This window comes from Doryrhamphus excisus, linkage group LG21 (genome assembly GCF_037039965.1).
Source record: "Doryrhamphus excisus strain RoL-2023G ecotype Guam linkage group LG21, RoL_Dexc_Guam_v1.1, whole genome shotgun sequence".
NCBI lineage: Eukaryota > Metazoa > Chordata > Actinopteri > Syngnathiformes > Syngnathidae > Doryrhamphus > Doryrhamphus excisus.
In genome coordinates, this window is record NC_136377.1 from 6,722,114 (window position 1) to 6,748,542 (window position 26,429).

The window sequence follows — 26,429 nt, forward strand, 5'->3', positions numbered from 1 at the left end:
GTAGTAGCTGTACTCATTTCATATACCGTATTTTCTGGACTATAAGTCGCTCCGTAGTATAAGTCGCACAAAGGTCAAAAATGCATAATTAGAAAAAAACATACATAAGTCACACTGGAGTATAAGTCGCATTTTTTGCGGGTTATTTATTTAACAAACTACTTAACCAAAACAGACATTACGTCATCTTGGAAGGCAAGTTCTTACAATAAAAGAATAGAGAACAGGCTGAATAGGTGTAAGATATGCTAACACAATGGTTATTCAGCTACACAAAAAATAAACATAAACAGTAAAGGTGTCCAGTGTTTATGTAACATAAACACTTTTTTCATTTATAAGTCGCAGGAACAGCCAACCTAGGAAAAAAAGTGCGACTTATAGTCCGGAAAATACAGTATATGGACATCTAATATACATAAAATAAAATAACAATAAATAAAGTCATCATTTCCACGCATAAAAATGACAAAATGAAGCAAAATACACAAGGCATTCAGAAGATGTACTCAAGCTGTAGTATGTAGTATACGACACAAGTCGCCAGGTGTCATTAATGTTACTGTAATGTTTGATGCAACAGCCAAGATCCCGGTTTGATCGCCGGAACAACAGGCTTTTAGCACAGGTTTGAATTATCTCACAACAGCCACAATAATCCCCAATAAAAAATCAAGACTAAAAACTGTGGCAACCATAACCCATTGCATGCGAAAAAACATCACTTCCTGTCCCACCACTCTGCTCCACTAGTGGTAGAACACATTCATAACAACACGCACAAGCATGGGCTTATTTATCTTAAATGGTTTATCTTATAGGGGTGTTATTTCATGTCAAGAGGGCTCTAATAATGTTAACTATATTTCGAAGGATGTAAATAGGTGTCCTATGGAATGGTAATGGTTTTATTTCATTTGAACATGCATCAGATTACAATTGAATGCATCACATAATCAGTTCACAGTTCCACATGTCCAAAAGGAGTAGGAAGAAGCAAAGCTTATTAAATCCTACCCCTCCATCTGGTACTTTTACAATCAGTAACTGTTACATTTGTTCACTTCCTGCTTTCCTAATATAGTTTATGGTTTTTAATTGTTTTTTTTTTGTTGTTTTTTTGTCACGTACCGAAGTACGAGGTGATATGACCATACAATGACATAATGCAGTTACATATGTCGTCACTTATTGTGTAGTATATACTGCAGTACCACCTGCCATTAAAAGTAACGGAATGGTGAGATGCCCCAAAGACTCTCTCCCTTTCTGCACAACACTCACCACCGACAACTTGGACGAATGACAAACACGTTGACGTCCACTTCACAGACCTGCTACAGAACAGCAACGATGCAACAAAAACGAGATGAGACAAGTCGAGCGAAATATGCCACTCTCTGACGCTTTAATTTCCTCTGATTAAACAAAGGAGATCCCCGCAGAAAGGTGTAGGAGTTTAGTTAGAAACACACTGGCGGCGATTACAACAATTCAATTTAGTCGGGAGGTGAGAAGCGATATCCCACGTGCGGCAGGAAATGAACGCACATGCAGAGGCAACTAACGACGCGGGTGAATCGGTTGTGCCTGCAGTTAGCACCTAGCGCTTTGCCAACAATATTTGGCCAAGCGTGTCGTAGGGGGTGCGCTATAACTGCATTTGTGAATATAAAATACTTGAGCGTGTATTCATCGTGACTGTGCACAGATAAGCGGGTGTGAGTGTACAGCTGTGGCAATGACGTAACTGGCTGGAAGCTAAATGTGCTCAGACCCTCAAATCGGGGGGAGAGGCAGGGGTAGTCGAAGTTGTGGCGATCAGTCAATTAAGCGAATGTTGGCTTTTTCTGTGGTGACAGTTATTGACAGCTGTCACCTAGTTGCCATGGGCTGATGAGGTTGTGGGTGTGGGGATAAACGAGAGGGGGTGGGGGGGTTGAGAGGTGACTGTGCAAACTCATCCTATCAACTCCGCTACTGTGCTCAGGCATGTCTCGCGATGCCTCCTCCTGTCCCCAAACATATGCTGGCATCGTTTCTCCTTGAGGCACAGACGATGCCGAGTAACACCCGCTTCTACCGCGTCGACACCCCGGCACATGCGTGTGTGTGTGTGTTCACACACACATTCAAACCGGCAGCGCTGCGGGCGGCAAAAACTGCCAAATCCCGAGCATCTGCCTCTCAATCAGCAATCAGTGGATGACACACTTGTGTGTGGAAGTCTGCACATGAACTCAACACTATAAACCTATCTGGCTACACACATCAACTAACACGGGGGGTGGAGGGGACCAAACCACAAACCTAAGGTGTGGTCCTCTTCCCCCACGCGTGCACCATCATCTCTCTTGCTCCCTTCACTGTGTGCGATGCCAAACGCTACACGTCTTGGTCTTGAACGTGAGAGCGTGGCTTCGTACAGTCGCCTTACCTGTCCAAGATGTCCAGGCTGGACGTTGCTGTGGCTTCCAGCAGTCCGAGCGCCGCACTCCCCACCGCTGCGGCAGCCCCGCTGCCTGCCTCCATGATACTGACTCACTGCAATGTGCGAGCTGCCAGGGGAGTGCAAAGAGAGAGAGAGAGAGGGTTAGAGAGAGTGAAGGTGGGAGGGGAGGGAGAGTGGAGGTAAGTCAAGAGGGAAAAAGACGAATTAGATTAAATAAATACATAAATATGATAAAAAAGGGAGGGTAGTAATGGGGATGGGGTGTTTAGCATCATGGCAGACCAAAAAAAACACCAAATTAAAGAATTAGATTGTCTTTAGAATTAAAAAAGGGGCTAGTAAAGAGAAGTAAATCATGCAGTGTATATCATACGTTGATGTACAGTATTTGTGTGTGTGTTTATATGAAGTCGTTACTGGAATTACAACAGGCAAAGACTGTGGATTATGTACACGCTGAAACGACTTGCCACCTACTCCTGCTAGCCACTTCAGAAGGAAGTGGAAGCGGCGCCACAACAGACGTAAGCAAGGTTGTAGAGCTAGCATGGCAACCAGGCTAAAGGCTAGACTTTGACTCTGATTTCATCTGATCATCATTGTCGTGCATTTGTGATTTTTTACCGATTTAACATTTTAGAATGCGAAATGTGTTGCAGTTGCACGGCGGTCGAGTGGTTAGCGTGCAGACCTCACAGCTTTGAAGACCTGCATGCGTGGGTTTTCTCCGGGTACTCCGGTTTCCTCCAACATTCCAAAAACATGCTAGGCTAATTAGCGATTCCAAATTATCCATAGGTATGAATGTGAGTGTGAATGGTTGTTTGTCTATATGTGCCTTGTGATTGGCTGGCGACCAGTCCAGTGTGTACCCCGCCTCTTGCCCGAAGACAGCTGGGATAGGCTCCAGCACCCCCGCAACCCTAGTGAGGATAAGCGGTAGAAAATGAATGAATGAATAAATGATTTAGGGCTTAGCATTTAGCTTGTTAGCTTCAGAGCGGTTATGAAGCTAAATCTGATACAATAATTCAACCAGTCACTTTTATTGCAAATGTCGATCCAAAATCGGGGGACGATATCAAAGTCAAGCTAGCAGGAGGGTTTGGTGGCAGGGTTTGACATACACCGGTGGTTCCGGGAACATAACTCCCAAGAAAATCAAGGCTCTCCTGTATAGGTTCCTTTAAATGGCTGTAAACAATTCTAATGGTGGATCTCCATCATCTACCCAGTGTTGATATCCAATTTTGCGAGACTGCAAAACAGATCAGCTTTCCAAGTCCGTCCCTGTCTTCCCACAATGCATTGTAAACACAGGAGAGGTATACCAAGAAGGGAGATGTCGTTGAGGGCGCAAAACAACAAGACGTGTAGGAGGAGAGGATCAGAACACGGCAAAGCAGCTGGTTCTCCATCTAAAGGAACGTTACTGTGTTTATGTAATCCTCAGGGTTCTCAATCAGAACAACATTAGCTGTATACTGCAGTGTTTTGCCTCCCGTAATATGCACATGTGTGACCACTGTAGTCTTCTTATAGAAACAGCAGTTGAATTTATCTGTAACGTTTTTGTTGGCTATCTCAGCCCGTATGATTTCCGCGTTAATGGACGGAATCGCGGAATTGGTCAGCAACAACAGAATCTACTGTTGAACGCTGAATTTCGCACAAACTGACAATCGTTTATAGAGGTTAATCGGTTTGTTTATTCATTCATTCATTCATTTTCTACCGCTTATCCACACAAGGGTCGCGGGGGTGCTGGAGCCTATCCCAGCTGTCTTTGGGCGAGAGGCGGGGTACACCCTTGACTGGTGGCCAGCCAATCACAGGGCACATAGAGACAAACAACCATTCACACTCACATTCATACCTATGGACAATTTGGAGTCGCCAATTAACCTAGCATGTTTTTGGAATGTGGGAGGAAACCGGAGTACCCGGAGAAAACCGTGCCACCCCGGATTAAAAAACAGAATTTGAAAAAAAAAAACCACAAACAGATTTCATGGGGCCCTAGCAAGAACAGACTAATGGTGTTTCTTTTTCATTTCTATGGAGGGAAAAAAACAACTCATTGGCGATGAATTTTCTCAATCAGCAAAATGTGCCATTTTATTATTATTTTGACCAGAGAATGCCCATGGCATTAAGAACATCTTGACGTCCAGGAGGCTCGTAATCTGGATGATAGATTATCAAATGGTGTCACTGCAATCATGTTCTGTGCGGCAAATGAAATGCTAAAAGTCAAATCTTTTGGTATCCGCACTGACGTGCAGTAATCCCTTGTTTATCATGTTTAACTGGTTCCTGGCCCGACAATCGCCAGTGAATTTCCGTGGGATTCCTTATTTCTAAATGGAATATTTTTATACTCAGAGCATAGAAAAACCTGTGTGATACCTCTAAATATGGTTGTTAATATCACTAGAGCCCTCCAAACATGTAACAACACCCCTATAGCCATGTTTACACTAGAAAATAAGGTATTTGATCATTTTCGATGCCGCTTCATCCTCTTAATTATTACTAATTACTCTTAGTTATTACTGTAAGTCACTCCGGAGTAGAAGTCGCACAAAGCCAAAAATGCATAATTAGGTACTCCACACAGAGATGGCCAAGGGTGGAATTGAACCCTGGTCTGCTAGCTGTGAGGTCTGCGCGCTAACCACTCGACACAAGGTGTTGCCAAAAGAAACCCACCACCCTTTATGAGCTAGAGCAAACAGGTAGAGCCAAATCTAATTTTTAAATAAATGATCGTATGAGATCGTATGGCTGCACGGTGAGCGAGTGGTTAGCGCACAGTCCTCACAGCTAGGAGACCCAAGTTCAATTCCATGTCTGTGTGGAGTTTGCATGTTTGCATGCGTGGGTTTTCTCCGGGTATTCCGGTTTCCTCCCACATTCCAAAAACATGCTAGGTTAATTGGCGACTCCAAATTGTCCATAGGTATGAATGTGAGTGTGAATGGTTGTTTGTCTATAGCATGTGCCCTGTGATTGGCTGGCGACCAGTCCAGGGTGTACCCCGCCCAAAGACAGCTGGGATAGGCTCCAGCACCCCCCGCGAGCCTCGTGAGGAAAAGCGGTAGAAAATGAATGAATGAATGGTTAGCGTGCAGGCCACACAGCTAGGAGACGCGAGTTCGATTCCACCCTCGGCCATCTCTGTGTGGAGTTTGAATGTTCTCCCTGTGCATGCGTGAATGAAAGTCGCTCTGGAGTATAAGTCGCAGGAACAGCCAAACTATGAAAAAAAGTGCGACTTATAGTCGGGAAAATACGGTACTTGTTGCATCTATGTACAAAAAGAAGGGAAAAAGTTTGGAGACCAAAGGCTTAGGTTTCTTTCGGATTCCGTAAAGAACACACACGAGCATGAGTCTTATTTACAGTATGTCTTAAATTGCTTATTTACTCTTATTTTGTCTACTACATTGAGTTATATGAGTATAAATGTGACTATAGGGGTGTTATTTCATATCTAGGGAGCTCCAATAATGTTAAAACAGCTTTTCTGTGCTCTAACTACCAAACTATTCATACTTTTACACACAAAATGGGGCTGCTTTAGGATGACCGGTGGTGTTTCTTGTAAATAGGTATCATGTAGCATGTTCCCACAGCCATGGTGTTTGAAACGCCACACAACAAAAAACCTGAAGCTGCTCTATGTGTGTAACTAGCCTGCTATCTGTGTTTATCCTTGCCACGCTGCGCTTCCAATTGTGCGTCAGCATGCTGGTAATGGAAATAGAGTTTGTATAGGGGTAAACATTGGTTACTTCATGAGCATTTGACATTAAATAACTTATTTTCCTTTCAGGATATTTGAGTGGAGGCATAAAGTATTCAGCTTGTCAGCAGGACAAAGTAAACAGTCCGCTTTAGAAAATGCAGGAGAGAAAAGGACAAAGTGAATCACGTCATAAACCCCTAAGCTATTACAAAGAAAGGGTTTCAGAACATGACAAGTTCTTACATTGCAATTAAATAGTAAACGCTGCCTGGCCACTGGCAAAGACAAACATTCATTCATTTAGCATCACAACATTTAGCACCGCAACATCACATATTCAATTATTTAAAACAGGGGTCTCAAACTCAATTTACTTGGGGGCCACTGGAGCTAGGGTCTGGGTGAGACTGGGCCACATCAGGTTTTCCAAAAAAACAAAAAAAAAACAAAACGCATTTATTAAAAACAGAAAAATATACAAACTTTTTCAGTGCTTTGGTTCCGATTTTCTACAATAAAAGCGCTGATAAAACATTCCACTGTTCTCAAATATCTTAATTTTTATTTTTCTGCACAAAATAAGATGAAAAATAAAGAAAATCAATCAATCAGTAATAAATAAATATAATAACAATAATAAAACGGCAAATAATAAAAACTTAAGAAACCACATATAGTTGGTGGGTAGACAAATTATTTTTTTTCAGATTAAAATGAACAAAGCATTATTAGAGCCCTGTAGACATGACAAAACACGACTATAGTCACATTTATACTCTTTTTATTTACAACATATTGCGCAACTGCAGGGTCTTGAGACACATGCTAACTCGCAAACTAGAGAGCTAGCGACCTAAACGGTAGCCTCCAAGTTATTTCCTTTAAACTTATAAAGCCAAAAACTTACCACTTCCACACGGATCAGGAGGATAACTATTAACAGTTATTTAACCTTTAACATGAACATTAATCAAACGTAATAATTTTTTCTGGGTACATGATACCATACAGCATCCATATCAAACTTGCGCGGGCCGCACTAACATTAAACTTTCATATCAAGGCGGGGGCCTCAAACTTGTGTCCTGCGCGCCACATTTGGCCCGTGGGCTGCGGGTTTGAGACCCCTGGTTTAGAAGGAAGGACTAGCTTTTCTCTTTGCAGAAAAGGTTCTGAGATCCAGTTCCCAGATCAGCAGCCTCGCTCAAAAACTCATGTTTCTCCCAGCTAAATCGATACCACGCAGGCAAAGGTCAGTAGCAGGGTTTGCTCCTCTTTAAGATACTGCATCTCACATTTAACAGGACCATTCTGGCCTATTCTGCAGCAAGGTCAAATGTCTGAAAACGATTTTTAATCATATATTTTGGTATCCTTCCCGGATTACTGATAGATAAGAAATTTGTGATGGAGGGTGGGGGGGAGACTAGACTGAAACAACAGATGGTGTGTTGTTTTAAGCTTAAATAAAAGGCGTACACTTTGTCTCGTGACTGTTTATCACATTAAAGTGAGTTATGGTACACCATCATCACGGTTGGGTACTCTACACACTTTCTACATAACATTTTTAATATTATTAGAGGCCTCCAGACATGAAATAGCACCCCTACAGTCACTTTTACACTCTCATTACCCAATATAGTAGACATTCATTCATTTTCTACCACTTTTCCTCATGAGGGTCACGGGGGTTGCTGGAGCCTATCCCAGCTGTCTTCGGGTGAGAGGCGGGGTATACCCTGGGCCGGTGGCCGGCCAATCACAGGGCACATATAGACTAACAACAATTTGGAGTCGCCAATTAACCTAGCATGTTTTTGGAATGTGGGAGGAAACTGGAGTACCCGGAGAAAACCCACGCATGCACGGGGAGAACATGCAAACTCCACACAGAGATGGCCGAGGGTGGAATTGAACTTGCGTCTCCTAGCTGTGTGACCTGCGCGCTAACCATTCATTCATACATTTTCTACCGCTTTTCCTCACGCGGGGTCGCGGGGGGGGGGGGGGGGGGGGTGCTGGAGCCTATCACAGCCTATCACAGCTATCACAGGGCACATATAGACAAACATCCACATGCTAACCACTCGCCAATTTTTTTATGTTAACCAAAAAACATGCTAACCAAGGAGGATGCTAACCAAGGTGCCATTGTATTTGTACGGGGAGAACATGCAAACTCCACACAGAGATGGCCGAGGGTGGAATTGAACCCTAGTCTCCTAGCTGTGAGGTCTGCACGCTAACCACTCGACCATCGTGCAGCCTGTAGTAGACATAATCAAAGAAAATGTGTTGCGTGGTCGCGATTTTTTTCAACTCGCCAAAACAAATCAGTTCCCAAGTGAAAACGTTGTCTTAAAACTTGACCATGGATCATTCCTTTGGAATGTCTGAAGCTCTAACTTTCGGAAAAACCAGCTTCTTGTACTTTGTACTACAACCGTCAAATTAGAAACAGGATTAGTTCAGGACTCATTCTATCGCCAGTCCTGTTTTTTGCGACCATACCTCAAAAGTAGTAATTTTGAAAGCAAAAATATCAGCACGTTTAAAATGGACAGAATAAAAAAAATCGTGTTAGCTTTGAATTTGAAAAGAGCCAAATTATTCGAGAACAGCATAACATTTACTTTTGGTATGACTTTTTTTTCTGCGTTTTATCCAAATGATCCTGAAATTAGAAGGGATTAACAATATTAATTCAATAATGTTAATAATTAATGTCATGCAATCTTAGTTAATGTGTGGCCTACTTTGAAGAGGCTCAGCGTGAGGAAACCGGGAAGTAAAAGACGCTGGGTTGTGTAATATGGTGTTCTGCAGGGTGATGTTGGATGCGACATTACAATGTGTTCATTCACTTAATCTGTCTCCTTTTGTTACACAACTGGCTCTCCTCCACCTCTAACGAGCACAGAATGTAAAACGTCCTCAGCCCATCCTGTCTAATCCCTCCGCCTCATTTGAAAGCAGAGACTGTTCAAACTCATTCATATGCAAATTACCGCCCTCCCGAAAAAAAAAATGACGTCACAGAAGTAATTCTTCGTCAAGTTCTTGGAGCAAATCAGCAACTTCTAAATTGGAGTTTTCCACTCTCCATTGGGTATGGCTGCACTATTAAGGTGACCACTTCAGGGACTGCAAAAAGGCTTGAATATCAAACCCAATTATAAAGAAACCACCAGCTAAGTATGCAAACACAGTCCTGGCAGCATTCGTGATCTATGTGTCAAAACTCTATTTTGGTAATGGTTTTATTTCATTTGAACATGCATCAGATTACAATTGAATGCATCACATAATCAGTTCCCAAACCCATTGCATGCGAAAATATCACTTCCTGTCCACCCACCACTCTGCTCCACTAGTGGTAGAACACATTCATAACAACACACACAAGCATGGGCTTATTTATCTTAAATTGTTTATCTTATAGGGGTGTTATTTCATGTCAAGAGGGCTCTAATAATGTATTTCGAAGGACGTAAATAGGTGTCCTATGGAATGGTAATGGTAATAGTTTTATTTCATTTGAACATGCATCAGATTACAATTGAATGCATCACATAATCAGTTCACAGTTCCACATGTCCAAAAGGAGTAGGAAGAAGCAAAGCTTATTAAATCCTACCCCTCCATCTGGTACTTTTACAATCAGTAATGGTTACATTTGTTCACTTCCTGCTTTCCATAATACAGGTTAAGGTTTTTTTTGTTTTAATAATGTACCTTGTATCCAAGTACGAGGTGATATAACCATACAATGACATAATGGGTACCATAGTAACTGTCAATATAGGGATATATATACACTATATATATATATATAGCACATCATGACTGGTTCATCCTTGTATTTAGCAAACATCATGCTCGGTGTGGCAGTACTATGGAAAAACATGACAGAAAAAGGCGTAAAAAGGTCACTCACATAAACTTTAAAAAGTTACAAATTAGCTATTTTACGATGCCATCTGTTCCGTTTGAGTAACCTTGAACAAGTCAGAAATATATATATATATATATATATATATATATATACATACATATACAGGGACTTGGACACTTTTTTTCCCAGACATTATCTCGCATGCAGAGTGACCTCAATGACAAGGGGAAAGATTTAAAAGTCTGTCAGCTAACCATTCCCATGAGCAAGCATCTCCACGTGAATCTCAATAGGATACCTGGCCTGTGTGTCAGTTCAGGCACTTCTCTACATATATTCTTTGGAGTGCACTCATAATGAGAAATAATCTATGGTAAAATGGATGTTGCACTCTAAACGGTCACAATGGTAAGTGTACCTTGCTAAGCACTTACTATTGATAGGAGCAACCTGTCGTCCATTCTGGTAACTGTGTATTAAATAACAGTAATGGATCTGGGATGAACATGCATGCACCTAGAAAGTACTAAGTAGACAGTGTACGCTGTATACCTATACAAATACAATGGCACCTTAATTAGCATCCTCCTTGGTTTGCATGTTTTTTGGTTAACATAAAAAAAATTGGCGCGTGGTTAGCAAGCGGCTGTTTGTCTATATGTGCCCTGTGATTGGCTGGCGACCAGTCCAGGGTGTATCCCGCCTCTCGCCCAAAAACAGCTGGGATAGGCTCCAGCACCCCCGCAACCCTTGTGAGGAAAAGCGGTAGAAAATGAATGAATGAATGGTGAGCGCGCAGGCCACACAGCCAGGAGACGTGAGTTCAATTCCACCCTCGGCCATCTCTGTGTGGAGTTTGCATGTTCTCCCCGTGCATGCGTGGGTTTTTTCCGGGTACTCCGGTTTCCTCCCATATTCCAAAAACATGCTAGGTTAATTAGCAACTCCAAATTGTCCATAGGTATGAATGTGAGTGTGAATGGTTGTTTGTCTATATGTGCCCTGTGATTGGCTGGCGACCAGTCCAGGGTGTACCCCGCCTCTCACCCGAAGACAGCTGGGATAGGCTCCAGCACCCCCCGCGACCCTCGTGAGGAAAAGCGGTTGAAAATGAATGAATGAATGGTTAGCGCGCAGGCCACACAGCTAGGAGACGCGAGTTCGATTCCACCCTCGGCCATCTCTGTGTGGAGTGTGCATGTTCTCCCCGTGCATGCGTGGGTTTTCTCCGGGTACTCCAGTTTCCTCGACCACCGTGCAGCCCTCTCATACTGTCATTTATTTAAAAATTAGATTTGGCTCTAAAATTGGATTTGGGTTTCTTTTGGCAACATCTTGTGTTGAGTGGTTAGCGCGCAGACCTCACAGCTAGGAGACCAGGGTTCAATTCCACCCTCGGCCATCTCTGTGTGGAGTTTGCATGTTCTCCCCATGTATGCGTGGGTTTTCTCCGGGTACCTCCCACATTCCAAAAACATGCTAGGTTAATTGGCAACTCCAAATTGTCCATAGGTATGAATGTGACTGGCTGGCCACCAGTCCAGGGTGTACCCCGCCTCTCGCCCAAAGACAGCTGGGATAGGCTCCAGCACCGCGACCCTCATGAGGGTAAGCGGTAGAAAATGAATAAAGACAACATATATTATCAGAACAACTCCAAATAAAAGGCGAAATAATCCACCAAGTCATAGAAATTGCAGTAAAACGGCATTTCATGACAGCGGCAACCTTGTACAAAATAAACAGAATGACTCCACATAAGAGAAGTGATGTAAGAACTGAATCTTGAAACTCCTTTATTGTGCGGACAAATGCTTTCATTTTTCTTGTTTTTGTACTTGAATCCTACCCTCACAAAGGTTTCTTTGCTTGGCCTTGGAGGCCATGCACAAAGCCAGTCACGACCTATGACCCGAGCTTTAGAAGCTGAAAGTGAGGGGCCAGGCATGCATTGTGCTAATTCCTTTCCTCATCTTCATCAGTTATGCGTAGCACAAACGCCGCTTTCCGCAGACCTTGTCACACGCATTCAACCAAGCTGCAGGCTCTCCAGTCGTAGTGCGATAAAGCATATTGCTCCCGACTCCCTGCGTGCTTACAAGCCTCAAAGGGTGCCTTGACATTCCCAAAAGAGCTGCCAACAATCCTGGCATTGACTCTCATTGGCACAGTGGTGGGTAATGAGATCAAGATTCAGCAAAATGGCTCTCATTCATGACTTTTAGGGAGAAAAAAAGCCATGGAAACGCAACACGATAATTTGTTTCAATTCGGACCGACCATTTTCCGACATTGTCCGATTCAGTTGTATATTTACCGTGTTTTCTATTCTTCTCCAATGACGCAAGATTACCAGTACGGGGCTGTAGGTGGGTTAGCGTGTCGTAACTTCTCAAGAGACATGACATCGATCGTGCGGGATTTGTCTCTGTTTTAGAGGAAGATTTTTCTTTAAGTTCTTCAAATTCTCTGCACATACCCCCTCGATTTGGGGGGGTGCATTGAGCTTCAACTCGCCATACCTCGATGGTGTTGGAATGACCCGCCCTTTACCATCGTTGAAGATATGAGCTTTTGCAATCAACAGTAGAACATATAGTAGGTTAGTTTCAGGAAAATATCAGTTCCCCACTAAAAACGGGAGCTTCAAGCATAACATATATTTTTTGCTTTTGTCACAGCTGGATTTTTACAAACTATACCAACATTTTTATGGATTGACATTGCTCTCAAGTAAAATGCATTTGTGGGGAGTTGCATCATCTCTAATTGCCACTTGCGCAAAAACACATAAAAGATGAATAAATACGTTGGTATTGAATGAGTTAATATAAGACATGATAGAAGTAATAGCCCTTACATTACTCAAAGTGTATTAAAGGTTGTTGTTTAATTCCCTGGATAACCTGAAGTGTTTCCTGATCTTGAGAGCTGTGGAGCACTTTAGAGCCCGGGGGGGTGGGGGCTCCAGACACCAAAAGACCAGTCAGGCAAAACCGTTGGTTGGTAACGTTTGCCTTCCTTGGACGTCCACTTTCCAATGCCCTCGTTCCAATTCTGTTAATTAGGTTGATGGGTGTCGTGATGTCCGGGTGCATTAGGGTCAGATTGTCCTATTGTGTTGTTACGACGCCTGTCAATCGTATCTTTGTACCAGGAAGCGTTTGTAGTTTTCAGTCACTAAAATTATAGTAGGTCGCTTTTGAATCAGTTGAAGGGTTTGTGAAGACAACGCAAGTCGTCTATGTTACAGTAATCCAAGGTTTATTACGGTTAATTGATTCCAGACCTGACTTTGAATTTCCATGAGGTCTGAGTCCTTAATAAATTGAACATTTTCATAGATATGGCATAAAACCCGTTTACAACCTTCGAAATACATTTTCTAATATTATTAGAGCCCTCTAGATATGAAAAAACACCCATACAGTCATCTTTACATTCATAAATAACAGTTGTTTGTTGTTAGCACCTAGCCGTCGTTACCCACACTGAACGGTAGTTCATTGTTGTTGTGTGTCAGCTATATTTTGGTTGTGTTTGATGACCGTATATATCTGTTTGTACCGTATTGTCAAAGCTAGGTCTTCCTTATGCAAACTGCAATTCTACCGACTATGGACAGGTACGATGCCATCGACTGGATGAAGTTGTAATGACAAGCCGTTCAGAAAGATCATTATAAAGTGAGTTAATATTGCAATTTGGATTTTCCAAACATTCTTAATGGAACTTTAATAACATCAAATTTAATAACATAGAAAATAATCAGTAGACTCTGCAGTCTAGCTCTGTTCGGTTCTCGACAGTGCATGGTGTCTCGCTCTGATACCCAACACCATCCTCCTTTGTATTCATGTAATGAAGGTGAATTGAATTAACAAGGTGACTTTTCTGACATCCCAGCCCCCCAGAGGCTCGGTAGGGTGTACATGAGAAAGCATCAGATGACACGAATAAGGATGCAGAAAAGAACTCGCCCACATTTAACTGTTGCTTTGCCAGTTGCGGAGAGGAACGGGGATGTGGAACCGATGGGACCTCTGCAAAATGTGACACTTCTGCATAGTTGCTGAGCATGATTGACTGCAGCTGGCAGCATAGAAACGACTGGTTTGACAGCACTCACTGGATTGGCCAGAACAATGGGAAAATCCAAGGAGAATCCTAGAGTTGGGAAAGTCTCCTGGGTATTTCTATTTATTTCATATCAATAAATAAATACTTCTATTTCTACACAACTGCAGAACCTAAATACAAATGTTCCAAATACTTTTTTTCTGACATCTGTGTCTACCTTGTTGAATGAATGAAACTCTAATTGATTCTTAATTCAGACTTTGAATTTTTGAATTGAATTAGATTTTTTTTCTCATGAAAATTAGACCGGAGGCAGACCAAATGAATCTGAACCAAACGCAAACAGCGATTTTTTTTAGATTTATTTATTTGATATTTCCATTTTTGCGGCACAGTGGTGGAGTGGTTAGCGCGTTGACCTCACAGCTAGGAGACCAGGGTTCAATTCCACCCTCGGCCATCTCTGTGTGGAGTTTGCATGTTCTCCCCGTGCATGCGTGGGTTTTCTCTGGGTACTCCGATTTCCTCCCACATTCCAAAAACATGCTAGGTTAATTGGTGACTCCAAAAATTGTCCATAGGTATGAATGTGAGTGTGAATGGTGGTTTGTCTATATGTGCCCTGTGATTGGCTGGCGACCAGTCCAGGGTGTACCCCGCCTCTCGCCCGAAGACAGCTTGATCGAAGACCAAAATGGTTGTCGATTAATTAGATAATCGGTATTTTAAACAAAACACCGCTGTAAACCGGAGACTACGGGAAAAAACGGTGTCTTGAGCGGGATGTTGCATCACATGCTGGTTACATTTCCCATAATTTTTGACTCAGACACTCGATGTGTCATCGCGGATGTGGGTTGTTCCATGTATTGTATGTTGTGTGCAGTACCTTTTTTAAATGAAAAGAGGATTATACCCAAAGTGGAGCAGCCAAAAGACCAATCTGCCAGATTTAGTTGTGAACAATCTGCCCTTTTTCACAAATCATGTATGTGGGCATATCAAAAGTATAAGAACGTGTCGATTTGGTACAATATCTGTGTTACGTCAACAAAATTTTGCTCACTTTGGTAGTCTAATCTTTAATGTTTATGTCGCTGTAGAATTGTCGAAATCGTCGGAAATAGCTGGTGCTAAAGAGGTTGTTTATTGAAAAGTGGCTGGGATTGAATGAGCTAAAAAGAGGGGTGCAACTCTGACTTTGCGTATTATTTTTGAGTCTTTCCAAGACTTAGAAAGCGGAGTAGCTATTACAATGTAGTTGTATTCGCATGTTGTCTCGGCTTTGGTTAGCGGTGTGCTGTTATCGTGCGCTTCCCCCCCAAATGTAACAACACACCGGCACATGCTGAAAGTAAATACAGGTGAGGCTTGTTCGCCTTAGTCGTTGCTGTTGGGTGTCGAGTTCCGACTGATCCGCTGACTGAATCAATGGACGGCATGGCTGGGATCCAGTGGGTTTGTGGTTCAACCGTCCGTCTTCCCAAGACCGTGTTGGAGTATCCTGGGGCAAGATACCGACCCCCCCCCCCCCGAGTTGCTCCTGATGCTGCGTCAAGGCGCTTTGATTAAAATAGGGAAACCCATCTACCCAAACCACTGAGAGTAGAGTTGAGCTGAGCATACTATGCATTTGTCTTGGACTATCATGTGTATAAGAGAACATCAGGGAGGCAGCGTGGAGTCTCTAAGAAAGGTCAAATACAGCCCTCTTGTTAATCAGTTTTGACGGCTAACACATTTGGTCTTGCATAGTATTAATGTGAGTACCGATGCTGGAGGGATGTGACATCTAAATACATGAATGGAATATTTTCTTTAGTATACAGTGGAATCTTGCTTAGCGTCATTAATTCGTTTCTAAAAAGGTCTGACTCTAACCAAAACGGGTGCTCACTGAAAATATACAGGGTCAGGCAAAATGATCTGACACATTAAGTTGTAGGTTATTGTATTAACATTATTAACATTGTAGGTTAAATAAAAGGCAAATAAAGTAAAGAAACAAAAAAAGTACATATAATGTTTCAGCCAGTTGATTTTCGTTTCAATGCAGATCCAGTAGCTCTGAAGTAACCCATAATAAGATGGTGTTTCGAGCTGGTATGGGATCATGTCTACCAAGATTGAAGCGCAAACGGAACGCTCGTTATGTTGCAGTTACAGATTGGTTTGTTTTGATGAATGTTTCCACAATGAAAGCGCGATGCTGAAAAAGAAACTAAAAAATAGGCATTATATGAAAGTTTTATTTAACCTACAAATGTGTCAGATCATTTTGACTGACCCTGTACCATAAGAAATAATGTAAATCCAATTAATTTGTTCCAGAAAGCCAAAAATGTTGACACAAGACATGTTTTTAGACCACAACATGCGCACAAACGTCATTCATTCATTCAATCATTTTCTACCGCTTATCCTCACAAGGGTCACTGGGTGTGCTGGAGCCTATCCCAGGTGTCTTTGGGCGAGAGGCGGGGTACACCCTGAAACGGTGGCCAGCCAATCACAGGACACATATAGGGTCTCGAGAATGATTGTATTAGAAACACTGCAATGCAAAAGCTCTTGAATGTGAACGCTTCCTTCCCTTTGACACATTTACAGACGCAAACAGATTTATATCTTCATACGGGAGTGACGCATTCGACTCCGAGGGTCGGATGGCAGCATGACATCAAGCTCCAACATGCTCGGAATGCAACCGCGGGTTTCTCCGCACATATTTATTCCCATGAACAAAACCCAAACAGCGCAGATAGTCCTTCCTGTTGCACTGTGTACCTACCGAACAGTGACCTTGACACGCAAGACACAAAATGAAGCACGGCTTGTCCACGATATTCATACTACGGCGGAAGCAGCGCGATTCCTTCCGAGGCTCGAACTCATTTGTCTAGCCAACTGTGAAATGTTGCACTAGGGAAGTAATTAGAAAACACTCGCTCCTCCTGAGAATACTTTACTCAACATGCCTTTGAGCAAGCCATTTTCATAAATTGTCTGGTGATGCACGTGCTCGGAACAGCCCAGCCTTTGGCTAGCGGGGGTGCCGAGGAGAAGCCGGAGCTTAAAAAAAAACCCCAGATATTTAGATAGCTTAGCATATGCAGTGGAACTACCACACGTTCACAATATAACGTTTGTGCAAAATTCTTAGATTTTTGGTTAAAAAAATCTTTCTAAAATAGGTCCACAGAAAAAAACATTTTGTTCACACGTTCAGTGGTCCCTGAACGCATCTTAGATGCTCTGAGATGCAAAAGTGAAACTTACACAGTGGAACCTTCGTTCCAGAAGGTCTGACTCTAACCAAAACGGGCGCTAACCAAATCATTTTTCCCCATTAGAATGAATGTAAACACAATTAATCTGTTCCAGAAAGCCAATAATGGGAACAAAAACCACGTTTTTATAATTTTATAATTATACTTAATGCTCAGAAAAGAAATTCGGTTTGTCATTTTGTTGGCTAGCTAATAGGATGCTGATTATTTTTATATATTTTACATTTTGTTCAGTGGTCCTTGAATGCATCTTAGATGGTCTAAGATGCAAAAGTGAAACTTACAAAGAAGAACCTTTGTTTCAGAAGGTCTGACTCTAACCAAAACGGACCCTAACCAAATCATTTTTCCCCATTAGAATGAATGTAAACGCTATTAATCCATTCCAGAAAGTCAATAATGGGAACAAAAAAACAGTTTTTATCATTTTATAATTATATTTAATGCTCAGACAAGAACTTCAGGTTGTTATTTCGTTGGCTAGCTAATAAGATGCTGATTATTTTGATATATTTTACATTTTGTTCAGTGGTCCTTGAACGCATCTTAGATGCTCTAAGATGCAAAAGTGAAACTTACAAAGTGGGACCTATGTTTTAGAAGGTCTGACTCTAACCAAAACGGACGCTAACCAAATCATTTTTCCCCATTAGAATGAACTTAAATGCAATTAATCCGTTCCAGAAAGTCAATAATGTGAACACAAAACACGTTTTAATAATTTTAAAATCATACTTAATGCTCAGAAAACAACTTCAGGTTGTCATTTCATTGGCTAGCTAATATGACGCTGATTATTTTGATATATTTTACATTTTGTTCAGTGGTCCTTGAACGCATCTTAGATGCTCTGCGATGCAAAAGTGAACTTACACAGTTTAACCTTCGTTCCAGAAGGTCTGACTCTAACCAAAACGGACTCAAACCAAATCATTTTTCCCCATTAGAATGAATGTAAACGCAATTAATCCGTTCCAGAAAGTCAATAATGTGAACACAAAACACGTTTTTTTAAATAATTTTACAATTATACTAAACGCTCAGAAAACAACATTCCATGTTTATATAAACATAGAACACAAAAAACTTCTAAAATGGACGGTACAGTGTTGTCTTTTGAATGAGTTCATATCCAAAATGTCTCCTTCACTCACCTCTTGTTAGTGATATAGAGGAGAGGCGGCTCAAGTTGGAAGGTAATACGAAACTCAAGCCGAGGGATGGGTTGCAAGTCTTGGTGCACGTCATCTCGCCATATGCGAAACGCTGACACATGCAACTCTTGTGTGAGAACGTCACCCCCCCCCCCCCATTCAAATAAAACACATGAATGACGTCTATTTGATAAATAATCATATATAAACAGCATCGTCACACGAGTACGGTACGGAACAGTAGATAGTCTCTCCAACCAGGTCTTCCCTGAGGCCTCCTACTAGGTGTCTGACTAGACCTGCCCTGAACGCCTCCCCACGAGGGAGGCAACACTGGTCACCAGTGTCGTACACATCCCAGGAGGATTTTGATCAGAGAAACATTCCCAAGAAAGAACGTTTTCACCTCCATGTTTGACAGCTCCCAACTCCCTTGACATCATGAACCAGGTTTCTAACTCAGGGGCCCATTTATCCACATATAAATGGCATCAAACAGAACATCCACAGAAAGTGAAGGCATCACACAAATCAATTATCAATGATCTCCAAATGCCCACAAGACATGCTGGGTAGCCGAGCTATGAACAATAAAACATTGGATATCAAGAGTATGTTAATGAGGTCAAATGTTGTGAGAAAGTGTACCATAAGCTACCAAGCATGCCTTGTGGCATGAGTTTTTTTTTTTGGTGGGGGGGGGGTGTTGTGTTGCTTTTGTGTTGCCTATTTTGTCAACTATTTTGCCGGCTACACTTTCAATGTTAAAGGTTTAAAATCGAATTTAAAAATACCAGACGGGTTTGATTCCGGTCTTGTGCAGGTCTACAATCTTGTCCCTGAGGTCCTTTGACAGCTCTTTGGTCTTGCCCATGAGGTGTAGTGGTATGAATGTAGTACGTCATGTACACATAATTAATATATAACCTTAATGTAATATTTTTTAATACATTTTGACTCTCCATTATGATGATAAACCTACCATAAAAATGGTGGATTTATTCATATCTTTACAAAAATCAGCTGGGGATCAAATACTTATTTCCCCCCACTGTGCAGTGGGTATCACCTGACCAATCGAACACCACGTTATCCAAACTTAATGAAGAAAGAATACATTTTTTACATTGTTTGGGGAAACCATAACGGTCCCTCTCCCCACAACTGGTGGATTAACTCGTTAACGTCAACACAGCCGGGTAAACAGACACGTTAACTCGATCAACATATGAATTAGCTATCGTCGATGTCTTAGCCTCTTCCGTCCACTGCTTCACTTCCCACCTATCCACTCCACATCCCAACCGTGGTTCCCCCGACCCGAGCACGTATTTTAATGTCGTCTTTTATTTATTTTCACGACCACTTTCTCGCCGAAAAGCAAGAAACGGCGCCAACAATGTGAGGCTGAAACAAAACAAAAAAACGACTCACCGGCGACAGACTGCAGTCCGTTTTCTTGTGGAGGAAATAAAAAAGTGGTATCCTTCTCCCGAATCACATTGTTTTCTTGGAATGCGACGCTGGAATCGACATTAGGCATTCCGTCTTTACGTTGGAATCGCGGCAGGAGATGTTTGAGGTGAAAACGTGTCCGCTGGAGCCCACCGTGTGCAAGTGAATGCAACACTGGGAAAGTGGGGAAGGATCGTTTCAAATGACGATAGTATCGATACCAAGGGTAGTATCAGTATCGGCTCGATACCAGCGTATGAGATCGATATTTGTTGACACAAGTATCTATGTATTGCTCATATTATTACAATTGTGATATATTTGTAGTATTATTTTAATAATAAACAAATACAGTAATGGTATTATTTTGTTGCTATTGTTACATAGATTTTATTTAATTATCTTCTGGTTTATTGTTGAAAGGAATTATGATCAATAAATTAAAGGCAATACTACTAATACTTGAATTATGTTTTTAAAATAAACATTAAGTAATAAGTATCAGGATCGGCCCTGCATTTACATAGTAAGTAATCGATACCATACTCGTCCGTATCGCCCACCGCTAGGTTTTACTCGCTGGGAGCAGCTGGAGCACGGTTTTCGATGTGTTGCATTCATACACTCGTAAAAGTAAGCTTCAAATATAAAAGCGACACCAATAACACAAAGAGAGTTGTATTTTGTAATGTTTGTAACTTCTTCTAGTAGTGGACTTGGATCGAATCCCCATCTTCATCAGGAATATACCGCATATTCAATCACAACTTGGTTGTGTTCCATCTCTCACGGCCATGCTGCAAGACACCGATAATTCCGTGCATTCTCCTTTGAACCTGAACTCAACAGGCCGTCATTCAAATTTCACTGTAAATACAATAGAATGGAAACGAGTAAACATCAAGTGGTAAAAACAGTATATATATATAAAGCAATATGATAATAATATAAGACAATATCAATAAAACAATATAATTATTCTTTTTGTGTAGTATCTGCTCAGAAAACGTGATTTAAAACATTTCGATTCAGCAAATGACAATACAATCGATTGTTTTAAAACTTTATTTAAACCCTCTCAGCCACATTACAGCCAGAAGGAGTCGTTTGTCAAGTGGAAGAGCAGGAAGTAAGGCAAAATGATGATAGATAGGTTCTGTATTAATCTCTTTTTCGGACACAAATCCATCACAATCTTTAAATTCAAACCCTACATTCTAAAAAATAAATGGTTCACAACTACTATGATTGTAATGCTACACACACACACACACACACACACACATACATACATATCAATACGAAGAAAGCTGACACAAGCCTGCCCTCTTGTGGTGACAGATGCTTAACACAGTGCAAAGTATTTGGTATACCTTTGATCTAACGTGTTTTGCATACAATTAACAAATAAATGTTTTCATTTTTCTCCTTTTTTTAAAATTCAAAGTACACCGGAATAAAAAAAAATTTCATCCTCACATTAAAACAACACAAAAGCTAAGTGCGGCCCCTGGACATCTTTAAAAGGTACAAAATGTATCAAAGTGGCCCCTGTGTCCTTTAATTTTTATGTATAAGACCCTCACTGCAAAATGTTTGAACCTTGTTTTATAGTAAATATTATACTCTGAAGATATATTTATCTTTTTCCAAAAATTACATAAGCCAATATCTCCAACTTGACAAGGATCCAAAATGAAATTTTCATACAAATAGGAAAAACTACATATTTTTTTGACTGGAAGAAGCATGTCCAGAATAAACCCACGGGCGAACAGACGAGACTTAGCAGCCTTGTTCTCCGCCATTACACCAAAACATGTTTGGCAGCTCAATTCATTCATTCTATCATTCAATTCTATCTCCTGTCAACAACCATCAGCATCGGTAGTACTGGCCTTGTATTTACTTGGTATTGGATCAATACCAAACATGGGGTTTTTGCCACCCATACAGTATAATAAATTATTATTTTTTAATGACCCAGGAAGGAATTGTAATGAAATTAGAACATCAATTAGCATCACAAAATACATTGGTTGTCAGGGAATCTGCTTTCCATCGGTTATTTTGTTATCCTTCCAGTGACAAAACACGGCTACCCTGGGTAGTGTATTCATTATGTCTTACAAAAAAAAAAATACTCTTATTATTTACAGTCATGGCCAAAAATGGGCACCCCTGTGCTTTTTGTTAGATAATGCACCACTGCTTCTGTGTTCATGTTTATTTCTTTTGTTTGCATTGCAACAACATTGCAAAACATAACTGAAATACTGCTTTCTTACCGTTTTGATGCCAGTAATTTTGTAATCCAAGTGGTGCATAAATTGAGAGAAGCGCAGGGGTGCCCAATGTTTACGACCATGACACTGTACACGACATTTCTGGTGGAATGTATGAAAATACTTCAAGCATCTTATGTTTTTTTTCATTTTTTCTTGAACTAAAAGCAAATTATTCAGCAAAAAAAAAAAAAAAGCATGCCGTTAAATGTTTAGGTCTCACACGCAAACACAAACGTGGTAAATAAATGTCGCACATTCTCTCCTGACGCACGCAAATGATAAGTCATATTCACAATTTTGGATTTAGCCGTCTCCCGCGTCGGCATGGTTGTCGTCAGCTTTCGAGGAACCTTCAAAACGTTGGGAGGCGATGACGGCTTGCTGAGACATACTCTTCCTCACAACGTCGCCTTTCCTCCACAGCGTGATCTCCTGCAGCAACAACAGCAGTCTTATTAATTTTTTCAAAAGATGCACTTCCGCCACCATGTGGCCTGTTTTTTTTTTGTCTTAAAACTGCACCCAACATGCATCTCTTCTATTGTGGAGTTCCATCATCACCTCGTATAAATCCGTCTTTCGTAGCGAATGGATAAATCATGAATAGATCCCTGGTACTGCGTATGTAGTACAAACCTGCTGTTTGAAGTACCGTCTCTCTTCCTCGTCAATGAGCACCAAGTTGAGGTAGTAGCGTACTGAGAATTTCTTATTTATATCCCTCATGGTGGGTGTCATCTCATAGCCTGCTAGGAAAAGCCTGATGGGGATGGACTCGCCTGGAGAAGGTGAAGAAGCAGATACGGCTCATTATGACGGAGTTTCGGGTATTCCCATGGAGAAACTTGTATCGCTTGTAGGCATATGGGACTTAACATGAGAAGACTGGCTAAAGTGCTAACTTAGCATGCTAGCACCTAGCAAAATGAATTTGTGTTTGTAAAATACATTCATTCATTTTCTACCGCTTTTTCCTCACAAGGGTCACGGGTGGCGCTGGAGCCTATCCCAGCTGTATACGGGCGAGAGGCGGGTTACACCCTGGACTGGTCGCCAGCCAATCACAAGACAAACAACCATTCACACTCACATTCATACCTATGGACAATTTGTAGTGGCAAATTAACCTAGCGGGGTTAATTTTTCTAGTGGGAGAAAACCCACGCACTAGACCGCCGTGTCACCTTGTGAAATACAGAATTTTGTAAAAGAGATGGATATGGAAAAATACTCGAAATGAGCTGAATGCAGTAAAATCCGTTCAAATGACCTCTGACTGGTGCGCCGTCCATGATTTCATACTTGGCTACGGTATCATTCTCGTGGTAGACGTTGGGCCCGGTGCCGGTTGTTTCCCGCTTGATGATATCAATCTCCATGTGTTTGATTTTTATCCTCACCAGCAGAAAGTAAATCTTTCCAACAATCACATCTTTGAGATGATACCTGCAATTAAATGATAGGATAGGATGACGCTCCGGAACGGATATTTTGGTTTACATATGAGATAATCTTACTTGGATTTATTGTACTCAAACTCTATGTGAAGACAATCCTCGATGCCTACTTCCATCTTGATGGAGGAGTTGATATCAGGGTAGGTGCTGAGTGTGTGGACCACCATCTCCATCTCTTTGCTGATGTCGCTCAGTCGGCGGTTAACCGTGGCTCTCAGGAAGTACCTGGAATCCAGAGCAAAACCGTCATACAGTTTTCCGACACATCACCCAGGTGGATCTCACCGTAATTTGACGTTCTGGCCAGTGTAAGACTCGTATGGTTTTTCCACGTGCGTGAACTCGAAATCAAACGTCTGCGACTGTGAGAGCTCCCCCGGTCGAGCGAGGTCTTTCGCCAGAGACACAAATTCGTGGTGGTTTCCTCTGTCGTAGTAGAGCTCTGGAGGGGACAAATATAGTCAAATGTCTTCATATTGCTTCTTGTTTTTTAATATTTTAATATCTATTTTATTATTTTATTTCTTATTTGATCTTTTAGTTTTGGATTAAATTCAATTTGTACCTTTATTTTGTATTTTATTTTACTAGTCTGTGCAGCACTTTGGAAACTCTGTTTATAAACAGATGTTCCTCCTTTCATGAGTTTTTGTAATGTAATTCATTTAAATAATCGAACTAAGAACATAAATAATACAATATTATACATATAAATTAAAACATCATTAAGCCATAACATTTCAAACAATATATATTCTTCAATTCAAAATGTTACATATTATTTAAACGTTACGTTACCATTAATATGTTAGTGTTTTTGAACACGCATCAACAGCGCGGCATAGTTCAAAGGTCACAAAGATGGCTAGCCAATGGCTGCTTGTTTTGTCGGTCAGCTGACTTCTTAGCCCGCACATTCGTCACGAGACCTGACACTTGTTAAGGACATGTTATAAAATAGTACAGCTGGTTATATTATATATTTTACTGTACATTTAATTTAAGTTATGAACATTAAGTGGAGATAAATAAAAAAACACAGTTAAGTACGATAAGGTTATTGTGTGGGTAAAGCTAGCGACTGTCCGACGTCGCCTGTCAAGACTTCTGGCGACTTGTGTGCGGGCTGAGAGCTGCGAGCAGGCCGGTGAGACACTTACCTATCTGGCCGATAACCTCTATCTTTATTCCGTTATGCTCCAGCCTCTTTCCCGGGTACTTGAGCGTGACGTTGACCTTCCCCGACACCGTTTCTCCGTCGTAGAAGAGAAAGTATCTGTCCTTCCTGCCATCCTCGCTTTTATGCTCCACTTTCTTCCTCGTTTCTGCATCGTTAAGAACTACATCGATGTCCGCACTTTGGCCAAATCCAAAAAAGCTCATCGCTGCTGCAGTGTCGCCGGGGAAGGAGGCTGGAAAAGAACAAAAACAAGGCAAAAGAAAACACACCAAGTGATGTTTTTGCAGCAATGCGTGCAGGGTAAGTAGCGTCACAGTTGGCTCACTAGTTCCTACTTTCAACAGAGGAAATGCGCATGCGCCCGAAGCAGTGTGTAGCAGTGTGTGTGAATCGTGAACGAACTGTTCATAACATGCGAGTGACAGGGAGTCACGGATACTCATCTCCACTAAATTAAAAAAAAAGGAAACCTAGTATCCTGTTCAACTTTTAATCTATCTGTATTCATGTAAGGTAGTATATTAAGGTAGTGGCCAGTATTGTTAAAAATGAAGATAATAATAATATACTATATTGCTGTAATAAATTCCCATTTGTCACAGTCCCAGCTGTGTAAACGGTTCAAATAATAAAAAATTCAAAAAGACAATTGTTTGTTTATGCAATCATTATTTAAATAATATTATATTACAATATATAATATATATATATAATAGTATTCTAATATATAATATAATATTAAAAAATAATTAATTGTTATTGTAATCATTACAACCGTTTTTAAATAAAATAAAATAAAATAAATAAAATATTGTTTTTATTTTGAAGAGAACAAAGAAAAAAAGAGGAAAAAGAAAAATAATTCAAAATAACTCCATATTACAATATCATATGGCACAATTCAGAATCAATATTTATGTATTAAAATGGCAAAAACATAAAACCTGTAAATAAAATACATCTACACATCACAGATGAGAACCGAACCAAGATCTGATTGTCTTAAACAAAAAAAATGCTAATTGCTAATAGTGTGTATGTGACAGGGGCCAGCACTCCTGATTCAGAAGGCCCTGGTAGATTATATTGATATGGCATATATGCAAATGATATGCAAATTAGCCGAGTTGACACAACGACACGAATAAAAGTAAGAAATTGTTCTCTTGTGGACCTATATTTGTAATTTACATGTAATTACAGAGAAGCGCCACTAGAGGTCAAAGTTGAATCACAGCAGTCAAAGTATTAACATCACTCGGACAGTCATTGCTAGAATAACGTCAATTGTCACACATATTTCATATTTCGTTGGGCAGTAGGCGTCATCATTACGGTAAAATGACCATCTTATATTTAGATTGCCCTGGCAGCATGTTCCACTGTCATATGGTGAAATTCCACTCCTCATTCTCACGTTGTAA

The 26,429-nt window shown here is 41.0% G+C and overlaps 2 protein-coding genes across 4 annotated transcripts in view; both read right to left on the bottom strand.

The window, feature by feature from the left end:
• The window catches only part of arhgap32b (Rho GTPase activating protein 32b), a 72,383-nt gene extending 52,121 nt beyond the window's left edge, over positions 1-20,262 (bottom strand). For all 3 annotated transcript variants that reach the window (XM_058087654.2, XM_058087653.2, XM_058087652.2), the window contains exons 1-2: positions 20,060-20,262; positions 2,438-2,558 (exon numbers count right to left, since the gene is read on the bottom strand). In XM_058087654.2, coding sequence (XP_057943637.2) covers positions 2,438-2,532 — 95 coding nt within the window. In that variant the 5' untranslated portion in view covers positions 2,533-2,558; positions 20,060-20,262. The remainder of the gene's footprint in view (positions 1-2,437; positions 2,559-20,059) is intronic.
• Positions 20,263-21,159: 897 nt separating this feature from the next.
• Positions 21,160-25,358, bottom strand: LOC131138600 (vacuolar protein sorting-associated protein 26B-like). The gene is made up of 6 exons (XM_058087658.2): positions 24,986-25,358; positions 24,111-24,267; positions 23,886-24,050; positions 23,639-23,814; positions 23,005-23,147; positions 21,160-22,800 (listed from the first exon to the last, which is right to left on the bottom strand). Exons 1-6 carry the CDS (start codon positions 25,206-25,208, stop codon positions 22,672-22,674), a joined length of 993 nt encoding a protein of 330 aa, XP_057943641.2. The 5' UTR covers positions 25,209-25,358; the 3' UTR covers positions 21,160-22,671.
• Between the last annotated feature and the right edge of the window lie 1,071 nt (positions 25,359-26,429).

Coding starts and splice junctions, on each gene's coding strand:
- LOC131138600 (XM_058087658.2), bottom strand. CDS start 25,208: ATGAGCTTTTTTGGATTTGGCCAAAGTGCGGACATCGATGTAGTTCTT. Junction 24,051..24,110: donor GGCCAGAACGTCAAATTACG/GTGAGATCCACC, acceptor TCTGGATTCCAG/GTACTTCCTGAGAGCCACGG. Junction 23,815..23,885: donor TTTGAGTACAATAAATCCAA/GTAAGATTATCT, acceptor ATTTAATTGCAG/GTATCATCTCAAAGATGTGA.